Source organism: Aspergillus eucalypticola, assembly GCF_003184535.1.
Source record: "Aspergillus eucalypticola CBS 122712 chromosome Unknown BO83scaffold_42, whole genome shotgun sequence".
Classification (NCBI taxonomy): domain Eukaryota; kingdom Fungi; phylum Ascomycota; class Eurotiomycetes; order Eurotiales; family Aspergillaceae; genus Aspergillus; species Aspergillus eucalypticola.
Window position 1 is genome coordinate 57,162 of NW_020290316.1, and position 27,533 is coordinate 84,694.

At 52.1% G+C, this 27,533-nt stretch overlaps 6 protein-coding genes across 6 annotated transcripts; 4 read left to right on the top strand and 2 right to left on the bottom strand.

Annotated features, from left to right (window-relative positions):
* Positions 1–4,589: 4,589 nt before the first annotated feature.
* BO83DRAFT_183599 (uncharacterized protein) lies at positions 4,590–8,485 on the top strand. Its single transcript, XM_025526493.1, has 2 exons — positions 4,590–5,415; positions 5,491–8,485. Exons 1-2 carry the CDS (start codon positions 4,826–4,828, stop codon positions 8,351–8,353), a joined length of 3,453 nt encoding a protein of 1,150 aa, XP_025382558.1. The 5' UTR covers positions 4,590–4,825; the 3' UTR covers positions 8,354–8,485.
* A 1,464-nt stretch (positions 8,486–9,949) lies between these two features.
* Positions 9,950–11,715, top strand: BO83DRAFT_403640 (phosphatidylinositol-3-phosphate-binding ubiquitin-protein ligase; the record flags this gene model as incomplete). The annotated part of the gene is made up of 2 exons (XM_025533639.1): positions 9,950–10,987; positions 11,053–11,715. The coding sequence occupies 2 exons, from the start codon at positions 9,950–9,952 to the stop codon at positions 11,713–11,715; spliced, it is 1,701 nt and encodes a 566-aa protein (XP_025382559.1).
* A 1,104-nt stretch (positions 11,716–12,819) lies between these two features.
* Positions 12,820–16,181, top strand: BO83DRAFT_183603 (putative C6 transcription factor (War1)). Its single transcript, XM_025526494.1, has 4 exons — positions 12,820–14,373; positions 14,431–14,714; positions 14,784–15,307; positions 15,386–16,181. Exons 1-4 carry the CDS (start codon positions 12,968–12,970, stop codon positions 16,112–16,114), a joined length of 2,943 nt encoding a protein of 980 aa, XP_025382560.1. The 5' UTR covers positions 12,820–12,967; the 3' UTR covers positions 16,115–16,181.
* A 286-nt stretch (positions 16,182–16,467) lies between these two features.
* Positions 16,468–18,917, bottom strand: BO83DRAFT_403642 (Zn(II)2Cys6 transcription factor; the record flags this gene model as incomplete). The annotated part of the gene is made up of 9 exons (XM_025533640.1): positions 16,468–16,675; positions 16,854–16,986; positions 17,065–17,164; positions 17,219–17,322; positions 17,372–17,830; positions 17,890–18,157; positions 18,219–18,529; positions 18,587–18,781; positions 18,869–18,917. The coding sequence occupies 9 exons, from the start codon at positions 18,915–18,917 to the stop codon at positions 16,468–16,470; spliced, it is 1,827 nt and encodes a 608-aa protein (XP_025382561.1).
* Positions 18,918–21,285: 2,368 nt separating this feature from the next.
* On the top strand, positions 21,286–23,674 carry BO83DRAFT_183771 (putative MFS transporter Fmp42). Its single transcript, XM_025526495.1, has 4 exons — positions 21,286–21,431; positions 21,500–21,891; positions 21,943–22,105; positions 22,165–23,674. The coding sequence occupies exons 2-4, from the start codon at positions 21,504–21,506 to the stop codon at positions 23,642–23,644; spliced, it is 2,031 nt and encodes a 676-aa protein (XP_025382562.1). The 5' UTR covers positions 21,286–21,431; positions 21,500–21,503; the 3' UTR covers positions 23,645–23,674.
* A 735-nt stretch (positions 23,675–24,409) lies between these two features.
* BO83DRAFT_184039 (uncharacterized protein) lies at positions 24,410–26,800 on the bottom strand. The gene is made up of 3 exons (XM_025526496.1): positions 25,950–26,800; positions 25,375–25,882; positions 24,410–25,304 (listed from the first exon to the last, which is right to left on the bottom strand). The coding sequence occupies exons 1-3, from the start codon at positions 26,629–26,631 to the stop codon at positions 24,566–24,568; spliced, it is 1,929 nt and encodes a 642-aa protein (XP_025382563.1). The 5' UTR covers positions 26,632–26,800; the 3' UTR covers positions 24,410–24,565.
* Positions 26,801–27,533: the final 733 nt, after the last annotated feature.

Here is a 27,533-nt window from a genome sequence, read left to right on the forward strand (position 1 = left end):
GCGCCCCTAGTCTCCTTTTGGTGAGGCTGCTGATTGCTCGGTGGGCCGCTGACGAGCCCCCGGCGAACCTTGCACGCATGGTCTGCTTGAGGGAGGGCTTTGGGAAAAGCCGGACAAGAGTTAAGTAGATTGTTAGATAGGTAGGTGCCTCCCGCTGCTAGGGGGTTGGTGGTGGTGGAGGTGGTGAAAAAAGGGCATCACCACAGCACTGTTGAAGTCGATAGCCCATAAGAAAGGGTGATCGAGAAAGTTGTACTTAATGTATAGTATTTTCCCCGACATCTGCTGAGCTGGTTTTCTCAACCTTGCAGCTGTCGGTGGCAAAACTGAAACTCTCAGCTAGCAGTTTCGAATAGTGTCGTTCATGAATTACACAGACGGAGCCTTTCTTTTCTGACCACCAATTTACCCTACATGGATGGCAATTGTACTTCTTGTCTGCATGTAGATAACAGGGGCGGGTGCCCATAGGACCCTAACAAGTATACGATCAGCTCACTGGACATGCAGGACTGCCAAGAAATTTAAATGCCGCACGTATAATCATTGTTTGTCTGGTATGAAATTCGTGCCAGCATGCATTTCATACTTACATAGTTATACTGATGGTCCCATAGAATATCCTCGTAAAATCGCAACTGCTTCCTCCCTCGAAGCTACACAGACCATTGACAGAGTCACAAGTATCATATAATTACTACTGCCTAGAGAATTGGAGATTGAGGACCCTCATCTAAGGGGGGAATTTAATGATCTCATTTCCGGTCAATCATTTCCCGCCTTCGCTACGGAGGTCCGTCGCGCTATCCCCAGTCCCTGAGAGTCCCTCGGTCGATCGAAGCAAAGCCAATTATTTGAGCAATTCTTTGCCGCTCAGGCACATCAACGAATGAGCTTCATCGTAGGGACTGATGTTCAGGGCGGCAACTACCCAGCCGTCGCAGATTATGGGTCAACACCATCCACTAGTCAACTAATGAACCTATTTACTTGGAACAACATCCTACGACGATGAAAGCTTGACAGCACTATTTTCCGCGCCCCCATCGACTTCTTGGCGCTGAGAGCTCGCTTCTGTTAGGTACTCCGCCCTTACTACTATATAATAGTTAGTACAACGGAGTAATACTACGTACGACTAAGCGATTGACCAGTGATATAACTAGTTAAAATACTATAGAGAAAAATGGTAGTACTCGGTAGGGAACCAAATTCAGACATGAACAGTAATGACATTTGCCGGATTGGCATCATCTTTGAATTTAGCAACTATCTCAAGTCTCCACTCTGAAGTATCATTGATGTATCGAATATGTCTCCGAACAATATAAAAATAATCTAAAACATTATAGCAAATTAAACTAGCAGCTCAAGTTTATATACGAAGCGAACCTGTTCCTTTTGATTTTCCTAGTATGCCACTTTTACTATGTTTATACTACAGCGCATCCTCCCTAATTGCTACCATTCCGACGTAGCCAACCGAAATATATTGATATGAGGCTAGTAGTTACAAGTTCGCCCATACGTCTTGATGTAGACCCTCAGATCGAGTAAGTAGTAGTAAGTACTTTGTACTAAGTAGTTGTGCTGGGCTGGGGCCCAAGCCTCGGCTTTCCGTTTTCATCGATGCCGGCCAACACCTCGCATGCATGTATGTTAGCCGTGCATGGCGACCGGTCGTACAACATCACGGGCTGCCAGGCAATGACTTAGTTAGTCATTACTAGTCGAGATTGGGGAGATCTATCGACCTTATCGACCAATCATCGGCTCAAGAACGTGACGCTTTGTACTGTTCTGTTAGAAAATAAGGTAACAGACTAAAATCTTCCAATGCAACCTTACTAGACACTACTACTGTAGCACACAGTTCGTGGATATAGACAGGGAAGCATCTGAGTACAACCTTGATGAATCCTATAATTGTTGTACCTCTCAGGATTGGTCAGAAACTTTTCTACAATTCCGGAGCCTCGCTGCTCAAGCTTATTGCACCTCAATTTGCTAACCTGAATATAGTCTGGTAGTTAACAAGTATACGACCTCTCATGACCGAGTAAGTCACTTATTTCTTTCGGAGATGTAGATTTTTGGAGGGGGCGAAAATATAGATAGTTCGGAGTGGGATGTTTACTCCCCCCTCCACATACCAACCAGTTGCTCCCTTTTTTGCGATCTTCCCCTCTGAGAAAGCATGAATTTGGTGACGCGCTCCACCTTCCACGTACTTCGCGCAACACATGTCTTCAACTTAATACCAGCCCAGCGATTTAGCTAGGATTGTTAACTTCTAGTTTGGCTTGAAAAGAATTCTTGCTGACGCTCTCTCCACTGACCATACTCGTGCTAAGCTTTGGCAAAACGTGTCAACTGTTCACCACAGGGGGGGAGTTCTACCGCGGTTAGGCAACTACATTTTTATTTTTCCTGGCCTCTTCCCGCCCCTTAATAGCTACAAAAAAGGGAAGAGTACGCGTGCTTTTCAGAAAGGGAATAAGCGAACAGATCTATACCAGTAGTAGAGTGATATCACTGTTTTGCTAGCCATTGATTCTTTCGGTGGCACAGCCTCCGGGAGATGCAAGGACCGGTCACAGGGATCAACCGTCGATAGCTTACCCAATGATTTGAGATCTATAAAAACACCCGTAAGTTGAAGATGATCATTGAGAGTTGGGAGAAAACTTGGTTGTGGACTGCTTCAGACTATCTCGAGTATTAATGGCAGCTTGCTGGGTTCTTGCTCTAGCTGTATTTCGCGAGCTAATTCAAGCTATCCTTTTCCGGATGGCAGCAGCTACTCTTTCCACTTTATGGCTATCTATCCTACTACGTGTTATCGTCCGAAGTGATAAACTTGCTAACCAGGCAGTAGTTGACTAACTAAAGGTAGTTTTTTTTTTTCCTTACTCATCTAGATGAACGGCTAGTGCAATTCTCAGTGGCGAAATTGTTGCACTAATCTGGGACATGGCTGAATCCCGACGCCCGGATCCCCACCTGTCATTATGTACATCGGTTGTATAGGGCTACATTGTTCGACTGTCTCGGGTTCTCAGTGTCTTGGCTCATTGGCAGTCCACATAGTAGAAAGGTCTAGAAGCTGAAGTCTCAGTGAGAGCCCATGGGAACTGAAGTCCCATAATTTAAACAGACGAAACCAGCAAAGGAATTATTTCAACCATTGTGGTCGGATCCTACTAGGAGATCGAATTCATCATTGTGCAGTATGGAAGGGGATGCGATCAGAGGGTTGTATTGGCGTTGAATCGGGCAGTGACAAGTAAGGGATCCTAGCCTTTTCCGGCTGTCCTTCTTCCCTGGCTTTGACGATAAGTGAGTGAGTGGTATGTTACACGACCATGGGCCATCAGTCAGGAAAAAGCCGACACAGCTCCCCAGCTCCCCAGCTCTGTTTCCGGATTCGACCTTTTGTCCGCCCGTCATATTCCACCGCCGAATCATTCGGTCCTTCATGGGGCTGATGCCATCTCATCATCCATGCCTAAGCAATACCTAACTTAATCAGTAGCTAAGCTAGGTTGATCCGAGCCCACGGTGTGGCTGCGAAACAAGGAAGCGCAAAATAGGCGGTATCAGCAAATATGAATTGAACGACACATAATAATTAATAGTTGTCAAGTAATTCGTGGATCATGATACTTGGAGTAATTTTAGTGACTGAGGGGTGAGACAACCTTTCAGCATGAGCCTCTTTTGGGGTTAGCAGCTTGTAGATACTCCGTAGCTACTTAACTACTAACTGTACAATACTAGCGATTATCTAACTAGCAGTCAGATGATACTCACTAACAAAAAAAAAAGAGACGTACTACTCCGGCCGGTAGATCAGGTTCTGTGTGCGGATAACTAGTAAGTAATGGATGAATGGGTGGGTTGCCTTTTTGGCTGACTTTGGGACTTGGTTCCTCAGGATTAGCGTTGCCAAGTTTAGAAGCCACCACCCACTGGACTCACTCACTGCCACCCACCACTAGGAACTAACTACTAGTAGCAGTGCTACCGCCCCAAACTGAATCCGTCGCTCCCCGGCTGCCACAGAGCAAAGAGAACAAACATGGCGGCGCAGTCAATCAGTCAAGTCAAGTCCAAGTCAGCCAGGCAAGCAAAGCAAAGCCCACCCCCCCGTTAATGGTGGATGGATCGATGGGCCTTTTCGCTCAGCCCGAGCTGGGGGGCCTCGCATACCAATCATGCCAACTTTTTTTTTCTTTTCTTTCTTTTTCACTATCTTAATTTTCTTTGACCCTTTTCCCTTCTTGCTTCCCTTTTTTGCCTTGTCGCTAATTCACAGGCGTGGTGCTTTCTTTTCCTTGCACAAAGTCTAAACCGCCCATCGTATCGGGGCTTCCCACTCGTTCTACTCTCTCTCTCCACTAACCAACTGCTGCTGCTGACTTCCCGTGTTTACTGCCTCACCTTCCGAGCCTGGCCTATTCCCCTCCCCGCCAACCCCCGAAGTGATGGTGCGCATCCCCTACATCACCAACCTGGGGGAGATCGAGGAGTAATCCACTCCTGTTCTCGAATAGCCCATCATCCACAAGCCACCCTGCCATTCCCCTCCATCCCAGCTTCAGCTCCCCCCTTCCCTCGCCGACCTCGCCCGTTTTTAATCCTACCTACCGTTCCGTTCATTCGCTGAATCTCGACCGGGAAACGTCATTCGTTATACTTGGAGCCTGATCAGGTACCCGAGGTCCTGGGATTATTGGCATTTTCCGATACTGCTTGGACAACGTGGATTGAATCATTTACGGGGGGACTGACCTCCCCGAGGAGGTCATCCCGTTCGCTGTCGATGGCCGAAATGTCTGTACGTTGCGACGCGAGATGGCACCATGATGCGGGTTCAGCTGTCGGGACCAGAAGACAGGGTATCCAAGGTTTCGGGTTCGTGCAGGATCAGCAAACGACGCGACGATGGCGCTGGCGCAGAGATCGATCATGGGTCAGTGGTATTAGCTTGATGCTGGTTGTGTTGTTGATATCTTGGATACCTCCTGCCTCTGCGGTGTTACTGGACTTTGAGAACTGTCTGGAACCCGCTGTGATTCAATCGGAACCACGACAGCTGCAATTCGTCCCATTCGACGTCTCCGTTGTTTTCAAACAGCACGACTCCCTTCACCCTTTAAATATATCCATATACGGCAACGTCTCGGGAACTGCGAACGGGGAATCTTATCCATCGCCGGATGACCCCCAGTGGTCGAACCCGAATGACACTGTCGGAAAGATCGTGGACCTGGATGCTGCCAACAACAAATACTCCACCCTTCTGTCGTCAATCGACGTTCTGAGCTTTTCTCCTTACAATGAAGCGTCAAGATTCTGCGACTCGGTCTTCCAGGGGTCTTGCCCCCTGGGCCCCGTTTTCTATGTCAACTCGTGAGGAATCCCGTTGTCATCCGCGCTGTTGTAAACTGGTATCGCGCACTGGCTAACAATATCCTCGCTGTATAGGTCGGACTTGTCCGCTTTGCGCGCCTTTTCGATTGAACATGATATGCTTTCCTCCTATTACTTTTCGACCTTGTCGTCAAGACTCGTGATTAAATCTGGTGACGCTGCTGCCACGAAGCTCGGTTGTATATCCGTCGCAATAACCCCCGATCTGGGGTCGTCTCTGAAAAGCACCTTGGCTTATATCCCCCTTGTTATACTTGTCCTGGTCGGTATTGCCACGGTAACGGCAGCGATTTATAGCCCATGGGGTACTACGGACCCCTTCCACTGGACTAGTAATTATGGTCGCGACGAAGATGTGCTCCGATTAGTAACGCCTGGTTTTGGGGACTGCCTACAGTACATCCAGTTTGCAGTGTTGACCGGCTCTCTAACCCTGAACTACCCTGGTTTCTATCAGCCTGTGATCAGCCGGGTTGCTTGGTCCGTACTCATGTTCAATCAGAGTTTCCTGGATCCCGGAAACGAGCAAAACCCCGTCAAGGACGGTGTGTATGCCGTCAACGCTACCTACGGATTGGACAAACTGGATCAATATGTCGGCATGCCTGCAGCGCGTGATATTTGGCCGGGAATGATGGTTTGGCTACTGGTAATTCTAGTCGTCGTCACGCTATCAATCCAGGTGGTTTTTGGCTTGCGTTCAATCTCCCGCAAGATCGCCAATAGTCCAGAGGAGGACCTTCGCTCTAAAAACATGCCTTTCACCGTTGGGAACATTGTCCGGGTCGTCTTCAATTTTCTACTGCTCCCGATCCTATCAATATCCTTTTTCCAGTTGGTTATTGCCAGCGAATCTCCGGCATATTCTGTCGCACTCGCAGTTGTGGTCATAGTGATCCTGGCAGCCTTCTCTCTTTGGACAGTGCGGCTCATTGCGAACACTCGGCCCAAGTCCTACCTTTTCGACGATCTTTCGACCGTACTACTCTACGGCCCGCTTTACAACACTTTCTGTGACGATGCAGCTGCCTTCGCTTTGGTGCCAATATTTCTTACGTTCGTTCGTGGTATTGCCATTGGGGCGCTACAGCTCTCCGGCATCGCCCAGATCGTACTACTGGCTATCTGCGAGGTGGTGTCGATTTTGACACTGATAGCTTTCAAACCGTACCCGTCGCCAACGTCGATGAACCTCTACCATGCATGCTTCTCCATCGTTCGCTTCCTGACGATTTTGCTCAGCGTCGTTTTTGTTCCTTCATTGCGCATCTCACAGGCCGCTCGAGGATGGATTGGCTATATCATTCTGTTCCTTCATGCGCTTGTCATGGTATTCGGATTCTTTTTGAACGCTCTGCAGACCCTTATCGAAGTCATTGCACGACTCGCCGGTGCGGGTGGTTACGAAGGAGGTGTTACCCGCGGTGGCCTGGTTAAGGTATTCGGTATGCGGCAACTGTCACGCCGTGTGCCCAGACAAAGCGTCGCCACTCGTCAAAGCATGGGATCTGAAGCTGCCATGCTAGCGCACACCGATGACAGGCTGTCATCTCAGTTTGACGGGTCGAGACCTCGTAGTCTTTCCGGAAGCTCAGCCATGCTTTTGAACCGTGCTGGTGCAAGTGAAGGGCGGGCTAGTGCAATTTTCGATTCCGGCAGCGCGCATGGCGGAAACCACAGTCGGGCTAACAGTAGCGGTATTTTTACGCCCTCAACACCCGGTGGCTTTGCTGCCGGGTATCAAACCCCAGGAAGTAACTCCCCGAAGAGCGGTCCCGTCTTTGCGATGCATCCGCATGACCCTTACTATCGGCCACCGCGGCCTCGCAAGAAGGTCGTGGATATGGGAGCTGCCGGAGAGAAGGGCAGAGCATCGCGGCACACGCACAGATCTTCAAGTTACGGGGAGATCGATGATGACATTATCGAAGGGCCGTCGGTCTCTGGGAGGGGCACGCCTACTCCCGCGTATATTCCGGCGCCAAAAGATGACCTTGACCTTGATGATCCCCGGCAGTCACGCAAGGACTACGCGGTCCGTGAAGTCGACTTCTACTACCGAGTCCGGGGGCCGCCATTATCCCAGTCGGGCACGCGCAAGTTGAAGACTGGTCCAGCTGACCCCACCGGTCCGGTTTCTTCTGCTACCGGCTTCTTCCGTAGTCTGTTCCGTGGGAAAACCAAGGAGAAAGGAAAAGGCTTCGAGGTCGTGCGCAGCAGCAGAGCACCACCACCTGGTCTCTTCCCCGAAAGTGAAGAGTTCCATGACCAACATGAACCCTACCGAGACGAACCTGACGACCAGGCTGCCGCAGAGCAGAACCGTGAGGCCTCGGAGGCTAATGCACAATACCGTGATTCGGACGGTGAAGGAAACGAGCGGTCTACGGAGACGCAGACTGTTCTGCCCAAGGTAGAAACTGGCGGCGACATTGAGCTTCCGAGTCGCGCGGGTTCTCAGCATAGCTCCCAGTCTCCGTCTCGACCGGGTGCCGGACGCCAGGGCTCTATACGTTCTCTGGCTCCGGAAGAGCTGGATCTGACGCAAAACCCTCTCTCTGTGGTGACAGATACAGCCGCCCTGCAATCAATGGAATCCGGTCACGGAGAACCATCTGTTCATAATCCCGGGCAACTCCATCCGTCGGCCTCAGTCACTGGTCGGTTACCATTCACTGCTACCAGCTCGGCCTCCCGAGATCGCAATTTTTCCATAGCTTCCACAACCGCATCCACCACATCAAGTCGTCGGGTAAACGATGGAAGCACACGTGTTGAGCGTCCATCCAGTATGGGTTACGTCGCACAGTACCGCACTCAGGATAATATCCACGAAGCCAGTCCGGATGAACCATCGTTTGCGGGCAGCGCCGCCGAACTGGTGGATGAAGCGCATCACCACGACGAGGCACACTGAAGGCAGCCTTGTCAGTCTGAAAGCATAAGCGAAGCTATCTTCCATCGGCATTGCTGTGGAGATGACGAATTTCTTTCTCACAATGTGTCGTCAACAAAAGGATTATGTGCAAGGAGTTTGTGATATATGGGTTTGGATTTCCGGTAAATAAGCAACCGGATCCCGCAGCATTCTGCTGGCCAGCGTGTGTCTTGTATTTCTTTTCTTTTCCTCCTCGTTTTTCATTCTTGTATCCACCTTTTGTCTCATATCCACATCTTCTGTCTAACCCCCTCCCCCATCCCCCCTGCTCTTGCACCGTGGCCCGCAGTTATGGCAGCCACGATTTCGACCCCTTTCCCCTGTAACCCGGCCATTCCGGCATGGGTACGGCCTTTTTGTGTTCTGCAATCCCAGCGTCGCATCTTGTATAGGTTGGCGAATTCTTTTCGTGTATGGACTGTTAGGCACTAATTTCATTTAACTATAGTGAACGGAGAATGGGAGATAGGCGTTTACATTAGTGCTGATAATGCTAAATAGCAACAACTATGCTAGTAAAATATATTTTCACACATATTTAGCGGATAGAGCGACTGTAGTCCATTGCTAGTAGATAAATGTGAGATACGAGACATGTGAAATCATCAACGGCAGCATAAACTCGAGCACCAGCCTATCTCTACTTGAAGAGAGGAGATCCCCCGGTGGCCTGACTGTCAGAGCTGGCTGATCCGCCAGATCAATAATTCATATGCACGGTGTCCCTAGATTCTCCGAGACCTGGCTAGAAACACTGATAGTAAATACTCCTGACGGAATTGGGCTAGTCTGGTCATCCCTGATCGGAATAATCGGCGCGAGCCTCGTGGGTTGATGATAAAAGAGGCACACAGACACACCCACGGACACCGAGAGAGAGAGAGAGAGAGAGAGAGAGAGAGAGAGAGACAAAGAATAGAGAGTACTAGTTAACTTAGAAGCTCACCTCGCGGACCGCCATTTTGCCCCGCGGCCAATCCTCGGCTTGTTGAACGTCAGCCAGCGGCAAAGCGCCTGACCATCACGTCCTCACCTCACACACACGCACACACTCTTGCGGCTGGCAGACTCTTGTCCCTTTCGCAGCCGCGTTGGTCATCCCTTTCCTGATCAAATTGCTGTCAGCAGGGAGGAACTAGTGCTGGTGTTACTTTGGGGCGCGTGCTTCTCCTTCTTATCGCCCGAGTCACGAGACCCCCCTCCTGGCCGAAGATTTGCCTTCGACGCCCAAAAGTCCGAACGTTCTCGATTGATTTCCTTCTTTTCCAAACCTTTGCATCCACTGTCTATCGGCTTTTTTGTTTTTCTTGCCAATTATTCCGCCTTCTTCTTTTTCCTCCTCAGGTAGAAGACTGTACCCCAGAATCAGTCTTCTCCCCTTCCATATTCACGCCTGCCACACGCTACCCGGAAACGCGGTTCTGCCTTATTCCTACCCCAATCCTGGCCTCGTCGCGCCACTCAGTCAATGACGGTCCGTCGTCCAAACGGCGGAGATTAGTCTCCTCTGCAGCGTCCGGCAGACATACAGCTTCAGCTTCGACTTTTTCTACACCTGCTCCTTTCCCTCAGTTCATGTCGTCCCTGTCGAGTCCGACGTTTTCCCGATCTGCTTCATCATCCACCACCACCACCACCACCGCAGCAGCCGCAGCCGCCGCTTTCGCCGCCCCACCGCCTTCTTCTGGTCTCAGGCCTCATGCGAGCTCGGAGCATTTACGGACAAGTGAGGCCGGTCCTGCACTAGATAGACGTACTGAGAGACGGCGATCCACTCTCAGCGGGTCGGATCGTAAGCGACGGATAGTCGGTCTGCAGGCGGATGCGTGGTCGAGGCGTACAGTTCCCGAGCCGTTGACGGACACCGGGCCGAGCAGTAGCAGTCGAGCAGCAGCAATGGATAGCAGGTCTATCCCCCGGTTCTCCTCGTTCGAGACGCAAACGCAGACTCAGACGCAGACGCCCCAGGATCCTCCTCCTCCTCATTCGTCCTATGCCAATCCCATAGATCTAACATCACCCCCACCGCAGACCCGGCCGCAGGGTGCATCTAGCTCGACTGACAACTACCGTCGGGGATCGTGGTCACGGACGGGTACTGGTGCTTACGTGGAGTATACACGGCCGCAATGGCAGCCTGATGCGGAGGTGACGAAATGTCCCATTTGCGGGACAACGTTCAGCTTTTGGTACAGGAAGCATCACTGCCGTAAATGTGGCCGGGTCGTGTGTGCGTCATGTTCCCCCCACCGGATTACTATTCCCCGACAGTTCATCGTGCGCGACCCCAATCGTTCTTATGCTTCCTCCTCTCTGATCCCCCCGCGCGCGGCTCCGGTTATTGATTTGGAAGGTGATGACGCCGCTACCTCCCCAACTGCCCTCAACCCGGCCCTGGGGGGCGGGGAGGAGGTGCGGCTGTGTAACCCCTGCGTCCCAGATCCCAACCCAGACCCGCCTCGTGGGTTTGCGACTGTTCGGAGCCGCGGGGGAGCAGAATCACGTTCGGGCATAGGGCAGGGGGCTTACCCTACATCATTCAATCAATCTGGACATCGATCTTATCATTCCGTGTCATCGCCCGCTAATCAAAATCCCCACAGTGGAGGCCTGGTGAGTCTCAATGTATGCCTTTCCGGAAATGCCTTCCCCACCCCCACCCACTGACAAGATGACAGCAGCAGCCAGGTACATTTCCCTCACGGCCAGGACGACGGACCGTAGGCTCAAGCGATTATACCACGTTTGGTGGGTTGGGCGGCGCCTTTGCTCCACGGCTGCAGGAACGGCCCAGGCCTATTGATTACGGATCATTGTCTAGTTCCCGCTTCCATCCCATCTCAATGGGTTCCAGTGCGTCCTCTCGACCGCTCCCGTATCCGGGTGTGGGAAGTGCCAGTTCATTGCCCGTGTCGTCGACAGCCCGACCTTCGTCTCTCGGGGTAGTAGCGCCGTGGCGGCGGCCTCACGTCGAAGAGCGCGATCTCTGTCCGATCTGTGATCAAGAGCTTCCACCTTTAGGTAACAACGGGGACGAGATTAGTCGAGAAGCGCATATCCGCGACTGTATTGAGAGCCATGGTCGACAGGGTCGCATGTCCCCACAGAACGGTAGCCCAGCGGCGTCCTCACCCGTTCCCGTTCGTCTGGTTGTATTCAAGGCGACGGAGAAGGACTGCGTGGGACAGGATGGAGGGTTACAGGAGTGTACCATTTGCATGGAAGAATACGAGGTTGGGCAGTCGCTGGTGCGGCTGGAGTGTCTGTGCAAATTCCACAAGCGATGCATCGTTGAATGGTTTGAGCGGAAGAAGGAGTGCCCGGTGCATAAAGTCTCCTGAACGAGCCTGATGTCTTCATGTTGGTGTTTTTGTGGTTTTATAGCGGGCCTCTTTTGTACTATGCAAGCTTGGTTGCGGCTGGATTTCCGCCTACTTGTCGGTCCGATGGTGGCTTTGTTTTTTCTCTTTACCTTGGTGAGGCAAATGCTTTTTTCCAGTACTATTCGCCGAGCCGGCGTCCTGGGCCCTGTTGTCTGCTGTCTCTCATTCTATCATTGTTTTGCAGCTGTCAAGCAGCTTGGGGTTCTTGTGTTTGGTTGAAGAGAGTGATGAGTTTCTCTCTGGTTGGTGTTCTTGATCTCCCCCTCATGTTTGATGCAATTAGTTCGGCGCGTGAAGTTCTTGGCCATTTAGTTAGAGCGACTGCTGTTTCCCCCCGGACATTGGACATTTACGAATGCTACACCTTTTACATACTCCTTGATCAGAGAAGTGACCCATAAGAGTGACTAACTTATGGATCGAAAAGGGGGGATGGGATGGCAGTTGGTGCACACGTAAGCAGCGATAGGAAGGAATGGCAGCCTGAAGGTGTTGAGTCATCCATTCATCATTTCGAGCCTAGATAATTATGGGATATGCGTCAAAGAAGAAACTTGATCTCCCCAGGCGCTATTAATTGAAATGGATGATATTTTATGGTATTATTGGTATACAAATATCCCATGGTCTGGCGGCAGATTAGGAGAGAGAGACGTAGAAACAAGAAATCACAGGCGACAGAAAGCCGCCCCCCTCCACTTGAGGCTCCTTGGCTCGTCTTTTCGCGTCTCCGCGTTTTCTCCCTTCTCTGCTTTCTTCTTCTTGTCATCTCTTTCTCCTCGCACAATCTGTCGCATCAAACCCGGCAGTGAAGCACCATCTTCTTCGAACGTGGTTCCCGATATCTAATGCATCTGATCCAGGATCTCCTGGAGGGACTCCTTTTTAAGGCTTGAACACGCACCCGCCTGAGGCCTCCACGGTCGGCTGTCGGCCACCGACCGTCCGGTTCTCCGACCTTCGCCCAACTGCAGCCTCGTCGTGCCTTTCCACCCCCCCCCTCATCTTCTTTTCTCTCAACTTAAAAATGTAAGCTTGATGTTCATTTCGGTCTCCTTACTATCCCTTCTAGGATTAACGCGCGCGCGCGGCCAAGCGATCGGAAATCCTTGCCGGTCGTGATATTGATCCCGTTGGCCATGGCGACCATCATCCACCCGTCGTGCAACCCAGGCTGACGTGCCTTAAACCCAGTCGTCCCCGCAAACCGATGGAGATCGATCCGCGTCTGCGTGCTGGCAGTGACAGCTCTCCTGCCGACGGCGCCGCAGCCGGTCGTCCATATATCCCTCCCCCGGTCTCTTCTAGACATCCCGACCCCAATGCCACCGGTCCCTCCACTCTTGCACGCCGCAGCGATTACCCCGAACCACCGTCCCCTTACTCTCCCGCTGACCAGCTGCGATCCGCCGTCTCGTCTGCAAGTGGGCCCGGCTACTACGGCAGCGCCGCGCACTCCCAGTCGACGCCATCTATATACCGAAGCGGGCCTGAACCTGGCTCGGTGCCCAGCACATCCTCTCAACTCGATCCCGACGATCCAAACGATCCGTATGCCGAATTGCGACGTCCGCGCGCCTGCGAAGCATGTCGTCAACTCAAAGTCCGATGCGAGCCCGATGTCAGCCATCCCAATGGCACGTGTAAACGATGCGCCAAGGCCGGCCGGAACTGTATCGTGACCGTTCCCACGCGCAAGCGCCAGAAGAAGACCGACAGTCGCGTGGCGGAGCTGGAGAAGAAGATTGATGCCTTGACGGCGAGCTTGCAGGCCTCCCAGGGCCACGAACCGCACCCTCTTCCGCCGCCCGCCGCTCTTGAGCCACCGCGCGAGGAGCATCCGGGGAGGCGTTGGCTCTCATCCACGGCGCATGCCTCTACTAATGGATCAATCCCCTTGAGGTCTCCTTCCAGTACGGCGGGGAGCAAGCGGCGGCACACTGGGGAGATCAAAGAGACTGCTCCAGTGTCTTCTCGCACTTCGAGCCCTAGCGACGACCAGTCATTATACAATAAGGCGCTCAAACAATGGCGGGCTATGGGGTACGGCTTGGAGACACAGCCTAAAGATACGGCCAGCGAGGGCGGGGGTGATCTGATTGACAGAGGCGTCGTGAGTGAGACACTGGCTCAGGAGGCATTTATCAAATACGTCGATCGAATGGCCACCCTCATACCTATGGTGGTGTTCCCACCAGGCACAACAATGGATGAGGTGCGGCAGAAGAAGCCGGTGCTGTTTCACGCTATAGTTGCAGCCGCGATCGGTACTATTCAACCACACCTGCAGCTATCGCTGCTGGATGAATTCTACAAAGTGCTTGCCGAACGAGTTATCGTGAAAGGTGAAAAGTCACTGGATCTAGTCCAGGCGATACTAGTCTGCTGCAACTGGTACACGCCACCAGACAATTTCGAAGAGATCAAATTCTATCAGTTGTCACACCTTGCTGTCTCACTCGCAATGGATCTGGGTCTCAATCGAAAGGCAATCCCCAAGTCCAGGCCGTTCGCCCTAGTCAAGGAGCTTATCTCGAAGAAGTCATCTACCGTCGTAGACCTGGATTCAGCCGAGGCGAGACGAACTTGGCTTGCTTGTTATTTCCTCGCCGTGCAGTTCGTCTCTCATTTTCCCCTACTCATCGTGCCAACTGGCCGCTAACAGCCATATAGGTGTGCCGTCTCTTTGAGACGCGTGAATTTAGTCCGATGGATGCCATATATGGATGAATGCGTGGAAATACTCGAAAAGTCACCAGAGGCCTTACCATCCGACAAAGGCATGATCCAATGGGCAAAGCTAGCCCATATCCTCGAAGATATCGCCGTCCAATCCACCAGCGACGACGCCCCTACCGTATCATCCTTCTCAGACCCGAAGTTCCTCTACACGCTCCGCGTTCTCGAAAGACAATTGGACCAATGGCGCCGAGAAACTCCACCAGAGCACTTTTCCCGTACGTCGAACACCCCCCCAACAGCCCCAATTCCCCAGCTACCTACCTACCTACTAACCACACCCCCAGCCATTCTGAAACAATCCGACTGCATCATCAACCTCTTCCTCCACGAGAACGCCATGCACGTAGAATTCCACCGCGACGATCCCAAAACCGCCAACAACGATCTCGCCAGCCCCACCAGCCCAGCTCACATTAACGCCCTCAGCTCCTGCCTGACCTCCATCCACGACGCCATCGACATCCTCTGCTCCATCGAAACCAAGGACCTCGTCCTAACCCCGACCGTCGCTCTGGCCCGAACCTCCTTCGCCATCGTCGCCCTCATCAAGATCTACTCCATCGTTTCCAGCCCAGACACCCGCATGGCCCAAGTCATCGACCTCAGCAGCCTCAAGACAGAATACTACCTAGACAAGGTCATCCGTCATTACACCAAAGCCGGCGAAACCCCGGGCGGTCGCACCCCAGCTAAATTCAGCGTTGTCCTAACTCTCCTCCGGAATTGGTTCATGAAACGTAAAGATCAGGGTCCTGTCCTCAATGAAGCATTATCACTGTACAAGTGCTCTGATGAAGAGCGACTCCAGGTTCGTTTAACCCCCCCATCCTACATATCCATCCCCTATATACCAACAACTCAAACACTCACTAAACCCATGACCCAGCAGCAACCCCCCCAACAAGACAAACAAAACCAAGACCAAACCCCCCTCCACCTCCTCAGCGAAGTCGCCATGGGCGATCCTCAATCCCGCTGTACAACCACAACCACAACCAATAACCCATCCCCAACCCAAACCCAAACAACATCCACCAATAGACCAATCTACACACCCAACACCACCACCACCGCAAGCACAAGTACTTACCCCGACCTCCTCACCACCCAACCCCAACAATCCCCATCATCATCATCATCATCATCTGCTGACCTCCCCGTCCCCCCTCATACCCATTCTCACTCTCACACTCACACTCACACCACCGACTCCACCACCGAACCACCATCATCAACAACCTGGGTCCAACAATACCCCCCTCCACCCCGCCAATTCTACCCTACCTTCAGCCCCTCATATCAAGATGTTCAGGGGTTCGGGACTGATCCGAACAATGGGAGTAACGGGAATGGGATGGTGGGTACTACTCCTGGTTCTGGTGCTGGTGCTGGTGCTGGTGCTACTGGTAGTGCTAGTGCTGGTGCTGGTACTAGTGGGGGAGCGGGAGGAGGAAGTTCGATACAAGGGTTGTTTGTTCCCGAGTTGGGCGTGCAGATGGGGTTTGATCCGGAGAATTTGTTCATGTTGGGGAATATGTTGGGTGATGAGATTCTGAATTTGCCGTTTCAGGCGGATGGGGGGATGGGTATGGGCATGGGCATGGGGTTTTATTGATGTGTGATTTTGGATGTGGCTCTGTAGATGATTTTATTCTGGGGAGGTGGATTTGTATATATTATATATATATGCTGATGATATCCCTACTCTTCTTGGTTAATTATTTCTGATCATGTGTATCTATACTATTGGAGTACAGTTCTGGGTATATTTATATACATAGGAAAATGTCATAAACTAAGCTAGTACTTTTGTTTGTCCGATGGTCTGCTCGGATATATGTTCCTCGTATCGTGCTCCAGAATCGAGGATCAGACTTCCATGCTGGTAAATTAACAACCCGTTCGCGTGCAGTACCCATACAAGAGGCTTATCACAAGTTAGTGGGTATAATCCTAAGACCCACTCACTCAGCACGCCACGGCGAATAAGCGAGGTAGAATCCCAACAGCCTCCTCCCCGGTCCCACACGCTATTGTGATAAAGTGCGAAAGGAGCCGACTCCATTCGGCCGAGGCTGCATTAGCGAGGAAACAGCTGTCTTGCGGGTCGACGTCCCAGACTGCCAATGTCTGCAAGCCGGCGTACTCGGGCACTGGCTGGACCATTCCCCACTTGCTGATCATAATTCGTAGCGAGCCATCGGACAAAGCAAGAAGCAGCGGTCAAGTTTGGTAGACCTCTGGAGAATTGGTGGTGTTCAAACACTTGTCGGTTGCTAAAAAGTGAATGATCATCATGACGCGGTTGAGAAACAGCACAAAATAATCTGAGTCAGCTGATCAACAGCTTTTACCTGACGGTCAAGCGCCACTCTTGGGTTAGCTTCTGGACCATGTATGACCATGGCCAGCCATTCTCAGCTTCGGTCCTCCGAAGAAGATCCAGCAAACATGTCTGCGCTAGAGGGTCACGAATCCAGGAGCCGCCTGGTGGATCAATCGATCAGTTAGTGGGCTTCCGTATCCAGCAGGTGGGCCACAGACAGGGCAGAAATTATTACTTACAGGCGCACAGTGCGTGGCATGCCATGACGCGCAGAGATATCTCGTCATCAACCGACAGTGCAATTCCGAACAAAATGCTCAGACTTCGCGTCATGTTTCCCTGAACGGCACCAATTAGGCTTTCCTTTGAAAGTTGCAGTCTGTGGCAGCGTACCTCGGTCATCTGGATATCTTGTGGACTAGGCGTCGAATAAAGAGTCCTGAGTTCCTGTTGTAGGATCAAAGCTTTCGCCATACATATATGTTGTACTGCGATCGCTAAACGGAACGTCAACGGCCGATCACTGATACTCCCAAGGGTACATACCATGGAGTGACCTTGTAAACCAGACCACGGGAAAAGGTCTGCCAATTCTTGGGTCTGCAGCGGAGTAATGCAGTGGTCGAAAAATATCCGGCTTTTCCAAGTCCCAAGTATGGATCCTTTGTTTCAAAGTACTCCGACTCAGCACTTCCATCTCCAGCGATGCATGCACCCCATAGCAGTGATTGATCGTCTCTGCAAGAAGCCAAATGGCTCTATGCGCCCAATCTCGATCTTTCTGAGATGAGTCATGCTGCCATAAGAGGTACAGTCTCTCCCCGAACGGACTCAGTGTCAACCGCAGTGGTTTCTGATATGCCAAGGCAAACTGGATATCTTGCATCACGAAAACCCAAAATGAAGCTTCTGCGAGTCCGCCTGATGTAGCACATCCGACCTGAGAACTTATATAGACTGAGCCGGCTAGTAGATGACGCTGAAGGTCGTTCGATGGGCTGTGAGCTGCTCAAAGTATTAGAAGGCCTTAATCGGATTAGAGGGCTTTACCAACGGGGACGCACAGGAAATTTGCTCGAAAAAGCGCAATATCACGGTAGAGGCAAGAAGGATATCAATACTGATCTCAATCTCTTTGTTTTCCAGAACAGGCAAGAGTATCCCGATGCACCGCTCATGATATCCATCTGCGGTATTCGGGGGAATGTTATGATTTGTATGGGAGAGATGACGGGCTGCTATAGCCAAACATGCGTAGAGTAGAAGGGGATTCGTAGGTGCCCGTTCCACCACATCCAAAGAGAAATGTCTCTCATGATCGCAAACATCCAACTAGAAAGCGACGATTAGCCTTAATCCAACCGTATCGTGATCGAAGAATGGGGTAAAGCACCCATGGGCCGAGCGTTTTTCGGAAGTGCCGAAGGAGGAACGCCTCATTGAAACTTGCGACTTTCTGTCGATCGCGGAGCTCATCAAATGCGAGAGGTAGATTGACTGGGTCCAGGCGCTGTGGCGGAAAGGCTGTGGTGGGAGTGGTGTCACTTGGGGACAGTACAGGCTGGAGGGCATGCGATGATGTGGGAGTTGCCACAGAAGCTAGAGATCGACGCTTGACTGCGTCTTTCCGGGACGCTGGTGGGGGATTCACCGGGAGAACATGATAGTCGGCCGCTGTACGATCTGTTTCGTCCTCGAAGGAGACTACGGAGCCGTCATCAGTGCAAGTCTCAAACCTTCGTTCTTGCAGAGGCTACCAACCCTGCGCAGGCATCCCAACCCATATCTGATCGGGAGGAAACGCGAGGTCGCTTTCTCCGTAACGGGGAGGGCCCTTTGGACGTAGCGACGGATTTTGCCCGTGTCGGAAAGTGACCTCTTCCGTCTTCGTCGGAGCCGGGATACACTGTCGTCCCGATCGCTGGCATCGCAAGCACGAGGACCCCGTCTTGTCACCTAGAATATCACGGTTAGAGGCGCTGAACTGGAAAGCCGGCCATGCTCGTCCGATAAACCGGATTTTTGCAGGGGGAATTGAATTACATTTGAGATGGCGTTGACGGCAGGTGAGACTGAACGTAAACGGTTGCATTAGCTTGGTCGAAAAGCAGCGGCCGCATGCCGCCCAAATAGCATCCCAACAAACTGGGCCAGGAAAGAAAGAAAAGAAACAAGATTCGCACCAGGGGCCGCCAGAACTTACCACCCCCTCATCACGTTGTTGTCAGGTCGGTCCTCGACAGGCAGTCGCAACAGTAGCCATGGAGGGGCAGAGGCATCAACGGCAGGAAGCAGCCATTGATGTGCGAAAGATAAAGAGGAAGAGGCAGGAGAAAGGGGAGCCAGGCCGAGTCGATGTTGGACTACTCGGCTGCAGCTAAAAGCGACCGCCTCAGCAACGGTGATTAGGATGGGCAGAACAATGTTCAACGGTTAAATGCCCAATGGAGGATGGTTCATGCGGAGTGGAGCGCCGGCGTGATGGCCATGGAGCCCCCAGGGCAAATAAGGATTGGAGGGGCGAGAAAAAGGGAAAAAGAACCCTATACAGAAACGAGAACGGCTCGAGTCGATCTCTTCCTTAGCGTGAACACCAGACCCGACCTTTTTTTGCCAGTCGCTCCAGGTTTCAGCCTTTCAGGGGCCCAAACCGAACCCAAAACATGGCCGGCAAAACGGTTCCCCATCACACCCGAGAATTAAGCCAGCGCGCCCGTTTTTAATTTCCCTGGATACAATATGGAGGGAGTCTAGCCAGGGTTCGGGAAATGATGCCGCTGATTCAATTGTCGCTACTTTTTCTCTTCGACGAAGCGCATGGTGATGGACACATACGCCCGCCTCTGATCACTGCCCGAAGCAGAAAATCCTCACGAGCTAAATGGGAAGTCCACCAGAGCCGGAACGTTTCGGTTCAAGCTAGCCTAGCGAGGAAAGCAATGGACACTTTTTATTGCACCTTTCGTCAGGAGCTCCATCCAATTCTCAGCTACCAGCAACTATGTTCTTGGAGCTTTGGGGAAGGAAAAAAAAGTCTGCAAGGTGACGGACTCTTAGGGTGTCAGCCGTGCATGGCCCCGGTGGGTTCCAGCTCCCAACAACCAGCCACAGTGACCTTAGTATTGATCATCCTAGCCAGCTTGTGGGTTGTTAGTGAGCATCTCGGATACATCGCCATTGTCCTGTAATGGCCATTCGACAGAGGCTTACTGCTTAGTCCCCCTAACCCCTGTCACTCGACGGGTCTAGATTGTGACTGCCGGTACCATTGGCGAGGGAACATGAGGCCCCCTGTTGAACCTATCTGTTGCTCATGCAGATCCTGGGCCTGTGTCCGTTGACTGTCCCCTTCGGCATTGCTGCCCTCCGGCGAATGGATTTGTTCGCATCACCAAGGTGAGGGGTGTGCCGCAGCTCCAGCCTCCGGATGGTCCGTGAACACTGTTTCTCCGCTTGTATCTAGTGTGGTATGGTAGCCACTGCCAATCAGAAGGGCCGGAATATTTTCAGGACAGAGTTACTAGGGCGGGAAAAGCAAACGACAGCGCATCAGTCGAGTTGAGAGGCGTTCCGTGACTTGTCAACGACTTGTCAACCAATCGAGCCAGTGGCCTGTCTGCGCAGGAAGCAATGCAATTGCCCATTGTACTGTATGATGACTGAAAGATCTAGATGCACTAGTCTCCTGATGAAGAACCTCTCTCTGGTGGCACCACCGATCCAGCGGTGCTAAGAGAACCCCGTAGTGTGATGGTTTCTGGGATCCCCGTGAGCACCCAGCACACGAATATGCCGCTACTTAGATCCGAAGGAGGAGGTTCAGACCAATGACATGGGGTAGTCATACAACCTTTGGCGCAGCTGCAGCCTTCAGGGAGACTGCGGAGGGTCTAAAGGCTTGGGGGGCTTGTAGATCATAAAGCTACGTGAGCCAATTGACATCTGATAAGCTTTCCAGACCATTATATATTCGGACACAAATCGGTCGGGGGAAAGTCAAAAGTAGGAAGGAGTAGTAATTCCGCAGTAAGGGAAAACTGGAGACAACGATGATCAGAGAAGATAAGATGAGCAGGGGAACAAGAAGCCAAAGGGCAACAAAGTTTTCCATCCCCCCCTCAAAATTGGGGACGAGAAGTAGAGACAAACAAACGAGAGAAAAAGGAAGGAATGGAGGCGTGACCGAAAACAGCAGGCGCGGGGAAAGCAGCAGTCAGGTGATTGCTGGCAGCACATCGCCGCTTCTTCTTTGGGCGGCGCAGCACAGAAATCCCGGATCGGCGATGCATTCAGTCACCGTCCGACGTTGACTCTTTCTGTGCGCCCAGATGCAATTGATCCTCCACTGCAGCAAGGGATCCTCGTTCCACGCTTTATCTGCCCTATCTACTACCCCATTCCACGTATCCTTTCGGCTCTTGAAGCTTCTCCGCCCCTCCTTCTTTTGATCGACGGGCCGAAAACGGGTCGGACTCCACAGCCAACCAGACATCGTCATAGCTTGTCCCTCGCGAATACCACGCATATCTGCTACTATATACATATCACACTATATATATCTGGTCGCCCAGCGTACCAGAGTCACGGGGTAGGGGAATTGTCCGAGGTAACCCATCCGAAAAAAAGCAAAATTTCTGTCTCTAGCCATGCCTAACCTCTCATTGCGCACAGTAGAGAAATGTCTCTCAATCGCATCTCCTTCCTGGAGTCTTGGGAACAGAACCCTGCTGCATTCCGCCGTCAGCCGAGGCCAGAGGACTCGGACGATGAAGATAGATATCATGACCTCCCGGAGCCTTCATTGTCATCATCCTTTCAATCAAACATTAGTAGTCGTCCCCCCTTCCGAGATCGCCTGAACTTTAATCCTTATGCTGGACCCGGTTGGAACGAGACCTTCGTGGATGAGCCCGATAGACCCTACCGAGGTGCATCACCCAGACGCCTTCGGGCTGATGAAGCCGAACCTTTGGAGCAACCAGAAGAGGATGACACACCGAGGCCACAGCAACCTGCGGGTCTAGAAACTACGGGAGCCTTCGAGGTTAGCCGCTTGAAACGAATCTGTAAGTTGCCCATCTCACGAGTGAGACAATGCACACTCTGACCCTCCAAAGTGCAGGTATGTATCGCAGTTGTATATTGCTTGCTCTCTGCAGGAGTAGTCTTTGGATTCGCGGCAATCAAGCCTATCTTCGTTAAAGAAGGAGTCTATCGCAACCTGTGCTCAAAGGACGAGCTCGATAGCGGCTCAGATGTATGCTATCGACAGGACATCCGGTGCGTCGTCTCACATACCGATCTGTATCGGCACACAGAAGCTAACAGACTACTTCCAGGCTAAACTTAATGTTTACGGTAGCCGCCGTTGCAACAAATGTGTCAGCCTTGCCCGTAGGTGCCATACTAGACACCCATGGCCCCCGCGTGTGTGGCATCATCGGCAGTATCTGTTTGACCGTGGGCAGTCTTCTACTCGGACTCGCCCCCAAACTATCCTTTGATGCTTATTTACCAGGATACCTCTTTCTATCCCTCGGGGGCCCCTTCATCTTCGTCCCATCATATCAACTGTCGAACACCTTCCCGACCCACTCTGGTCTGATCCTGTCCACCCTCACGGGTGCTTTCGACGCTTCCAGCGCACTTTTTCTCGTGTTTCGGCTAGTAAACGAGAAGACTGATGGGGCCTTCACTACATCGAGATTCTTCATTATCTATCTCATTGTACCAATTTTCATCCTCACTGCTCAGCTAACAGTCATGCCCACAACCTCCTACAAGACGGCAGGAGAGCTTGTCCAGCAGGCGGAAGACCAAATCGTAGCGGAGGCAACTGACCGGGTGGACGAAGCTATTGATGACCGTAACGAAGGGGAACGGCAGCGCAACGACCGCCGTCTTCAGCGGCAGACTGTTATCAATCAAATTGAGGACTTGCTACATGCCCCTGCGCCCGAGCAGGACCATCAGTCACAACTAGAAGTAGAGCAGACTGCGACCATCTCTCACACTGCTGGCGGCGTCTGGGGTGCCCTTCATGGCCGCTCAGCCTTGCAGCAAATTCGCACCCCGTGGTTCGTGCTCATCACACTCTTCACCGTCCTCCAAATGCTTCGAATCAACTACTTCGTCGCCACCATTCGTCAACAATACACCTATCTTCTAGACTCGTCCGAGCGTGCCAAAGCGTTGAATTCTACTTTCGACGTTTTACTCCCTCTCGGCGGCCTGATCTCCGTCCCCTTTACTGGCGCCATCCTCGACAATGCTAGGACCCCAGTTGTGCTTGGTATCCTCGTTATCACAGCCACGGTCATTGGCCTCCTCGGCTGCATCCCCAGCATCCTCGCCGGTTACGCCAATATCATTCTCTTCGTCATATACCGGCCGTTCTACTATACGTCCGTCTCTGACTACTCTTCCAAGGTCTTCGGCTTCCAAACCTTCGGCAAGGTATACGGCCTCATCATCTGTCTTGCGGGATTAGGAAACTTCGCTCAGACAGGCCTCGACACACTTGTCTTCCGCGTCTTCGACCGCAATCCCATTCCCGTCAACGCGATACTCACAGGAATAACCTTCCCCGTTGGCTTAGCTTTGGTCGCATACGTCTCATGGCAGACAAAGAAGCTAGCCGCCGCGAAGTTAGCCCAAGAAGAAGCCGCAAATGGAGCCAACGCTGAGAGTGGACTGGTGGCAGGCCACGATGACCGGGTGAATGCTCGGGACTGGTATGCGGATGAGACGACACCGCTGCTAGGTAATAGTATCCGGGGCCGCCGACCTTCCTTTGCAGTTGGAGGCCCGTCTTCTTAACTTGCCTTGCTGGATAAGAAAGGCTTATCGCTCGATTGGGTTCATATACCCCGGCGGGTTCTACTTCATGCCTATACATTCCTTCCCCTGTAGATAAGACACATAGATAGTTACAGCAGCTGATTGGATTATCATTGTTTGAAAAGGGTTGGGATGATATATTGGCCTAGGAGCATAAACCAGCAGTCTCTGTCTCTCTCTATCTCTTCCTTTCCCAAATTTATATTCAGTATTGTTCAATCCACCCCACCCCACTCCAGATCGACATGCCACGACACGACCATTCACGAAAAGAAAAGAATAAAATAAAATAAAATGATAATGTTACTTCATTAACTAGTATCATACTTATATTCCCATCCTTCCTCAATTTCTCTTTCCTTCCTTCCAAACACCCGTATATATACTCGTAGTTACACCAAACAACGATCTAATATACTGACTGACTGACTGCACTCTGGATATAAAGCACACACACACACACACACAACCCGCACAACGCACACACGGAAAAAAGCAAACAAACAAACAATAACCACCACCACCACCACCAAGCTGGTACAGGTATCCGTTTATCCCTGCAACACATCCCATCCCATCCCATCCCATCCTATCCTACCTCATCACACTGCTTCTTCTGCTTCTGCTTCTGATTTCCGCTGCTGCTTCGTAACCTCGTAACTCATATTTATCTACCGCACACTTCCTTCCGAGCGGGGTATAATGGTGATAATAATAATAACAATAGAAGATTAAAATATAGGAATAAGAGAATGGAAAAAGCAGGCATAGACCCTGTAAAAGAAGGGGGTAATTGATGAAATGTAGAAGGGAAAGATGAAACTAGAATGGCATGGATGATGGAGTGTAAGTGGGAGAGAGAGAGAGAGAGAGAGAGAGAGAGAGAGAGTATAGGATGATTCACTCCATTCTAATCATGGCTAGTTTCACCTCCGCCCAGAGATCACTACCCGGTCGGTCACAGGCACGATCAGACCAGACCATCAGACTGAGGAGTTTGCGGGCGTCGACCCAGGATCTGATGCCGTGGCTGGCGGCGGCTTGACTGAGAACGTGGACGAACCAGGCTCGTTCGGGCCGGTCGTCTGCGGCGATGCCGCCGAGGACGAGGACCCAGAAGAGGGTGATGCGGGCTTGCGGGTGGCTCCAGGTGGAGGCGAGGTCGGAGATTTGGAGGACGTTTTGGATGAGTTTGGCGAGTTGGCCGAGGGGAGTGCTTTGGTAGGGGAGGGGGAAGACGACGCCGACGCCGTAGATGAGGGCCGCGAGTCGGCAGGCCTCGTAGATGATTTCGTGTGGCTTGTAGGCGGAAAACCCGTCGAGTTGGCTGGCTGCGGGGAGGGACAGGAGGGTGTATTGGGTGAGGTTGCGTTGGTCGGAAATGAGGGAGTAGTCGGGGTTGACAAGGTGGGCTTGAATGTGCTCTTCGACGAGTCTCATGTAGATATGCATGGCGTATAGGACTTCTACTAGTTCGGCGGTGAGGCCGATGTCTCGAAGGGGAGCGTATCGGCGCTCTACATCGACGGTTGTGAAGCCGAGCATTCTCTGCAGGGTGAAGTTTCGCCGCTCGTGGAAGAGGGGAATGAAGGCGAATACGGGTGGCATGAGGAAGGTGCTGCAGGTTACAATGTCGGAGCTAAAATTGGAGAGAAGTATTGTTAGTTGTGATGAGAAGTGAGACTCCCGGGGGGGAAGATAAGACATACAAGGACAGGGTTGCAGCGAGCCCAGGGAGGGTCAGGTTCTCAATACCTCCCCGTAACCGCACCATCTGCACCAGACCTTTGATATGAACCAGGTTCGGCGGAAGGGCCCCATAGACGTCCAGCCACTGCAGACGTGGTAGCGGCGGATCGAATGGCGGCGTCCGATGGATGCCCCGTCCATGATCTTCGGCGACATTATGTGCCATGCAGATGACAGCGAGAATTACTGAATCGCACACCGCTCGACTGGGATTACTGACTTCCCGCGTGACGTTCTGGATGGTTTCCATTTCACACCATTGCAAAATCCGCTGCTCCTCTGGCAGGAAGGATTCCCGTGCAATCCAGCCATTGAGCCACCGAAGGCGCTTGTGAGATAGAGAACCGAACACGAAGGCAGTGAATAAGGTGCGATCTTGCAAAGCGAGAGGTAACCAGCTGGTGCTGGATGGTCGCGTCTCCTGACCGGGAGAGACGGGGGTTAGGCCGGGCCACAGGACATAGAGACCTACGGGATACCATAAGTTAGCGCTCTGGAATAAGAATGTAATGCAGGAACAAAGATGAGCACGAACAGTATTCTTCTGTAGCCGCAATTTCCGTTCTTGCCAGATCCATTGGGTTCGTATGAAACGGATCGACGGCGACGCAACCAAAGCTCTCAATAAAATCCATAGATGTAGCCGACGAGGGAGCCGGTGCGCTGAACGAATCAGAAGTCGTAGTCCCCTTCGTAGTTTCGCTTTGATCATAGGGTGTTTCATCGAGAGTCTGTTGCTGGAACTCTTCCGGATCAAACTGGAACTGTGACTCGCCTGCCACCCCCTGCGCCGAGGGCGGACAGTCGGCATATCCATATTCTGGAGAAGGCGTGGAAAGATCCGTGGATGTACGGCGAGATGGAGGGGTGTGTTGTGAGGGGAAGGTCAGGGGAAGGGCGGAAGGCGTTAGAGCAGCGGGGGACGGAGAGCCGTTCGGAGGCGTCAACAAATGGAGGCCTGGACCGGGCGGAACTGCACGCTGTGGCGGAGACTGACTGGTGGCATCTGGGGACGAGGAGGACGACTGGGATTGATTGCTGTCGGGCGATTCTGGGCCGGACGAACGATCTTTGGTCTGGTCGGAGATCCATTTGCCCACATGGGCGCGGACCAGCCGCTGGATTTTGATCCGCTCCGTCTCCGATGCTGGGCGCGCATTGACGAAGTGAATGGCGTCCTTCTTCCGGCCGGCAGCGACACCTTTAGTAGACGCCATGAGGGCTTTGTCTTCTTCTTTTTCTGCTTCGCTTTCTTCCACCGCTAAGGGTCATTGCCGATCAAGAGCACAGGATGCGACGAGGACGGTTGAGCACGGTAGACGCCCAGGGTAGCATTCTGTTCCGGCGAGACGGACGAGATTGAAGCGAAGGAGGGAGGTTGTTTAGGCGCACCAGGGGACGAGGATGGTGGTGAGGATAGCAGGGGTAGTAGTGATCGTAGCGGTAGTCGAGGCGGCGGCGACGGCGGGAGAGGCCTGATTGGGCCGCATCAATGAGGGACGGACAAGACGCGAGACGATGGAAGAATCATCGGACCGACGTTTGGCGCTAATCTTTAGGCTAAATAGGAATTGAACGCAGGGGAGTACTTGAGCGATATTCCGGGGAGGGGGGAAAGGAGGAGGGGGAGGGACGACAAGAAAGAGGAAGAAGAAGAAGGGGCGAGAATGGATGACGGAAGGATGGGGGGAGATTGGGTGAGCGGATAAAATTGGGGGGATGGGAAGAAGAAGATCCGAGAGAATAAAAGGCAGAAGAGAGAGAGAGGTCTGGGGGCGAGAGAAAGTTGAATTAAATTAGAGAGAGAGAGAGAGAGAGAGAGAGAGAGGAAGCGCGAAAAGCCAGAGCAGGAAAAAAGGACGAGGGAAAAGCGGCGCGGATCGTCGCTGAAGAGAGCCAAAAAAGCAAAATCCCCAACCATTGGAAACGTCCAAGCGATTAATTCGTGCCTGTCAGAAAACTAAACCATCTTGACTGAACTTAGATCCGTGTCTAGTTCTGCGACTAACATTCGCACTATCTACTAATTGCTCTAGTTTACTAGTTAGTTATGCTTGCTCTCCGATCGATCCATCCTCTGCAGTGGTCCTTCCTTCTGCTCCTCCGCCTCCTCCACACC

Coding starts and splice junctions, on each gene's coding strand:
- BO83DRAFT_183599 (XM_025526493.1), top strand. CDS start 4,826: ATGGCCGAAATGTCTGTACGTTGCGACGCGAGATGGCACCATGATGCG. Junction 5,416..5,490: donor CCCGTTTTCTATGTCAACTC/GTGAGGAATCCC, acceptor CTCGCTGTATAG/GTCGGACTTGTCCGCTTTGC.
- BO83DRAFT_183771 (XM_025526495.1), top strand. CDS start 21,504: ATGTCTCTCAATCGCATCTCCTTCCTGGAGTCTTGGGAACAGAACCCT. Junction 21,892..21,942: donor TAGCCGCTTGAAACGAATCT/GTAAGTTGCCCA, acceptor GACCCTCCAAAG/TGCAGGTATGTATCGCAGTT. Junction 22,106..22,164: donor TGCTATCGACAGGACATCCG/GTGCGTCGTCTC, acceptor GACTACTTCCAG/GCTAAACTTAATGTTTACGG.
- BO83DRAFT_183603 (XM_025526494.1), top strand. CDS start 12,968: ATGGAGATCGATCCGCGTCTGCGTGCTGGCAGTGACAGCTCTCCTGCC. Junction 14,715..14,783: donor TCCACCAGAGCACTTTTCCC/GTACGTCGAACA, acceptor CCACACCCCCAG/CCATTCTGAAACAATCCGAC. Junction 15,308..15,385: donor CTGATGAAGAGCGACTCCAG/GTTCGTTTAACC, acceptor CCCATGACCCAG/CAGCAACCCCCCCAACAAGA.
- BO83DRAFT_184039 (XM_025526496.1), bottom strand. CDS start 26,631: ATGGCGTCTACTAAAGGTGTCGCTGCCGGCCGGAAGAAGGACGCCATT. Junction 25,883..25,949: donor TGCGGCTACAGAAGAATACT/GTTCGTGCTCAT, acceptor GGTATCCCGTAG/GTCTCTATGTCCTGTGGCCC. Junction 25,305..25,374: donor CTCGCTGCAACCCTGTCCTT/GTATGTCTTATC, acceptor CTCCAATTTTAG/CTCCGACATTGTAACCTGCA.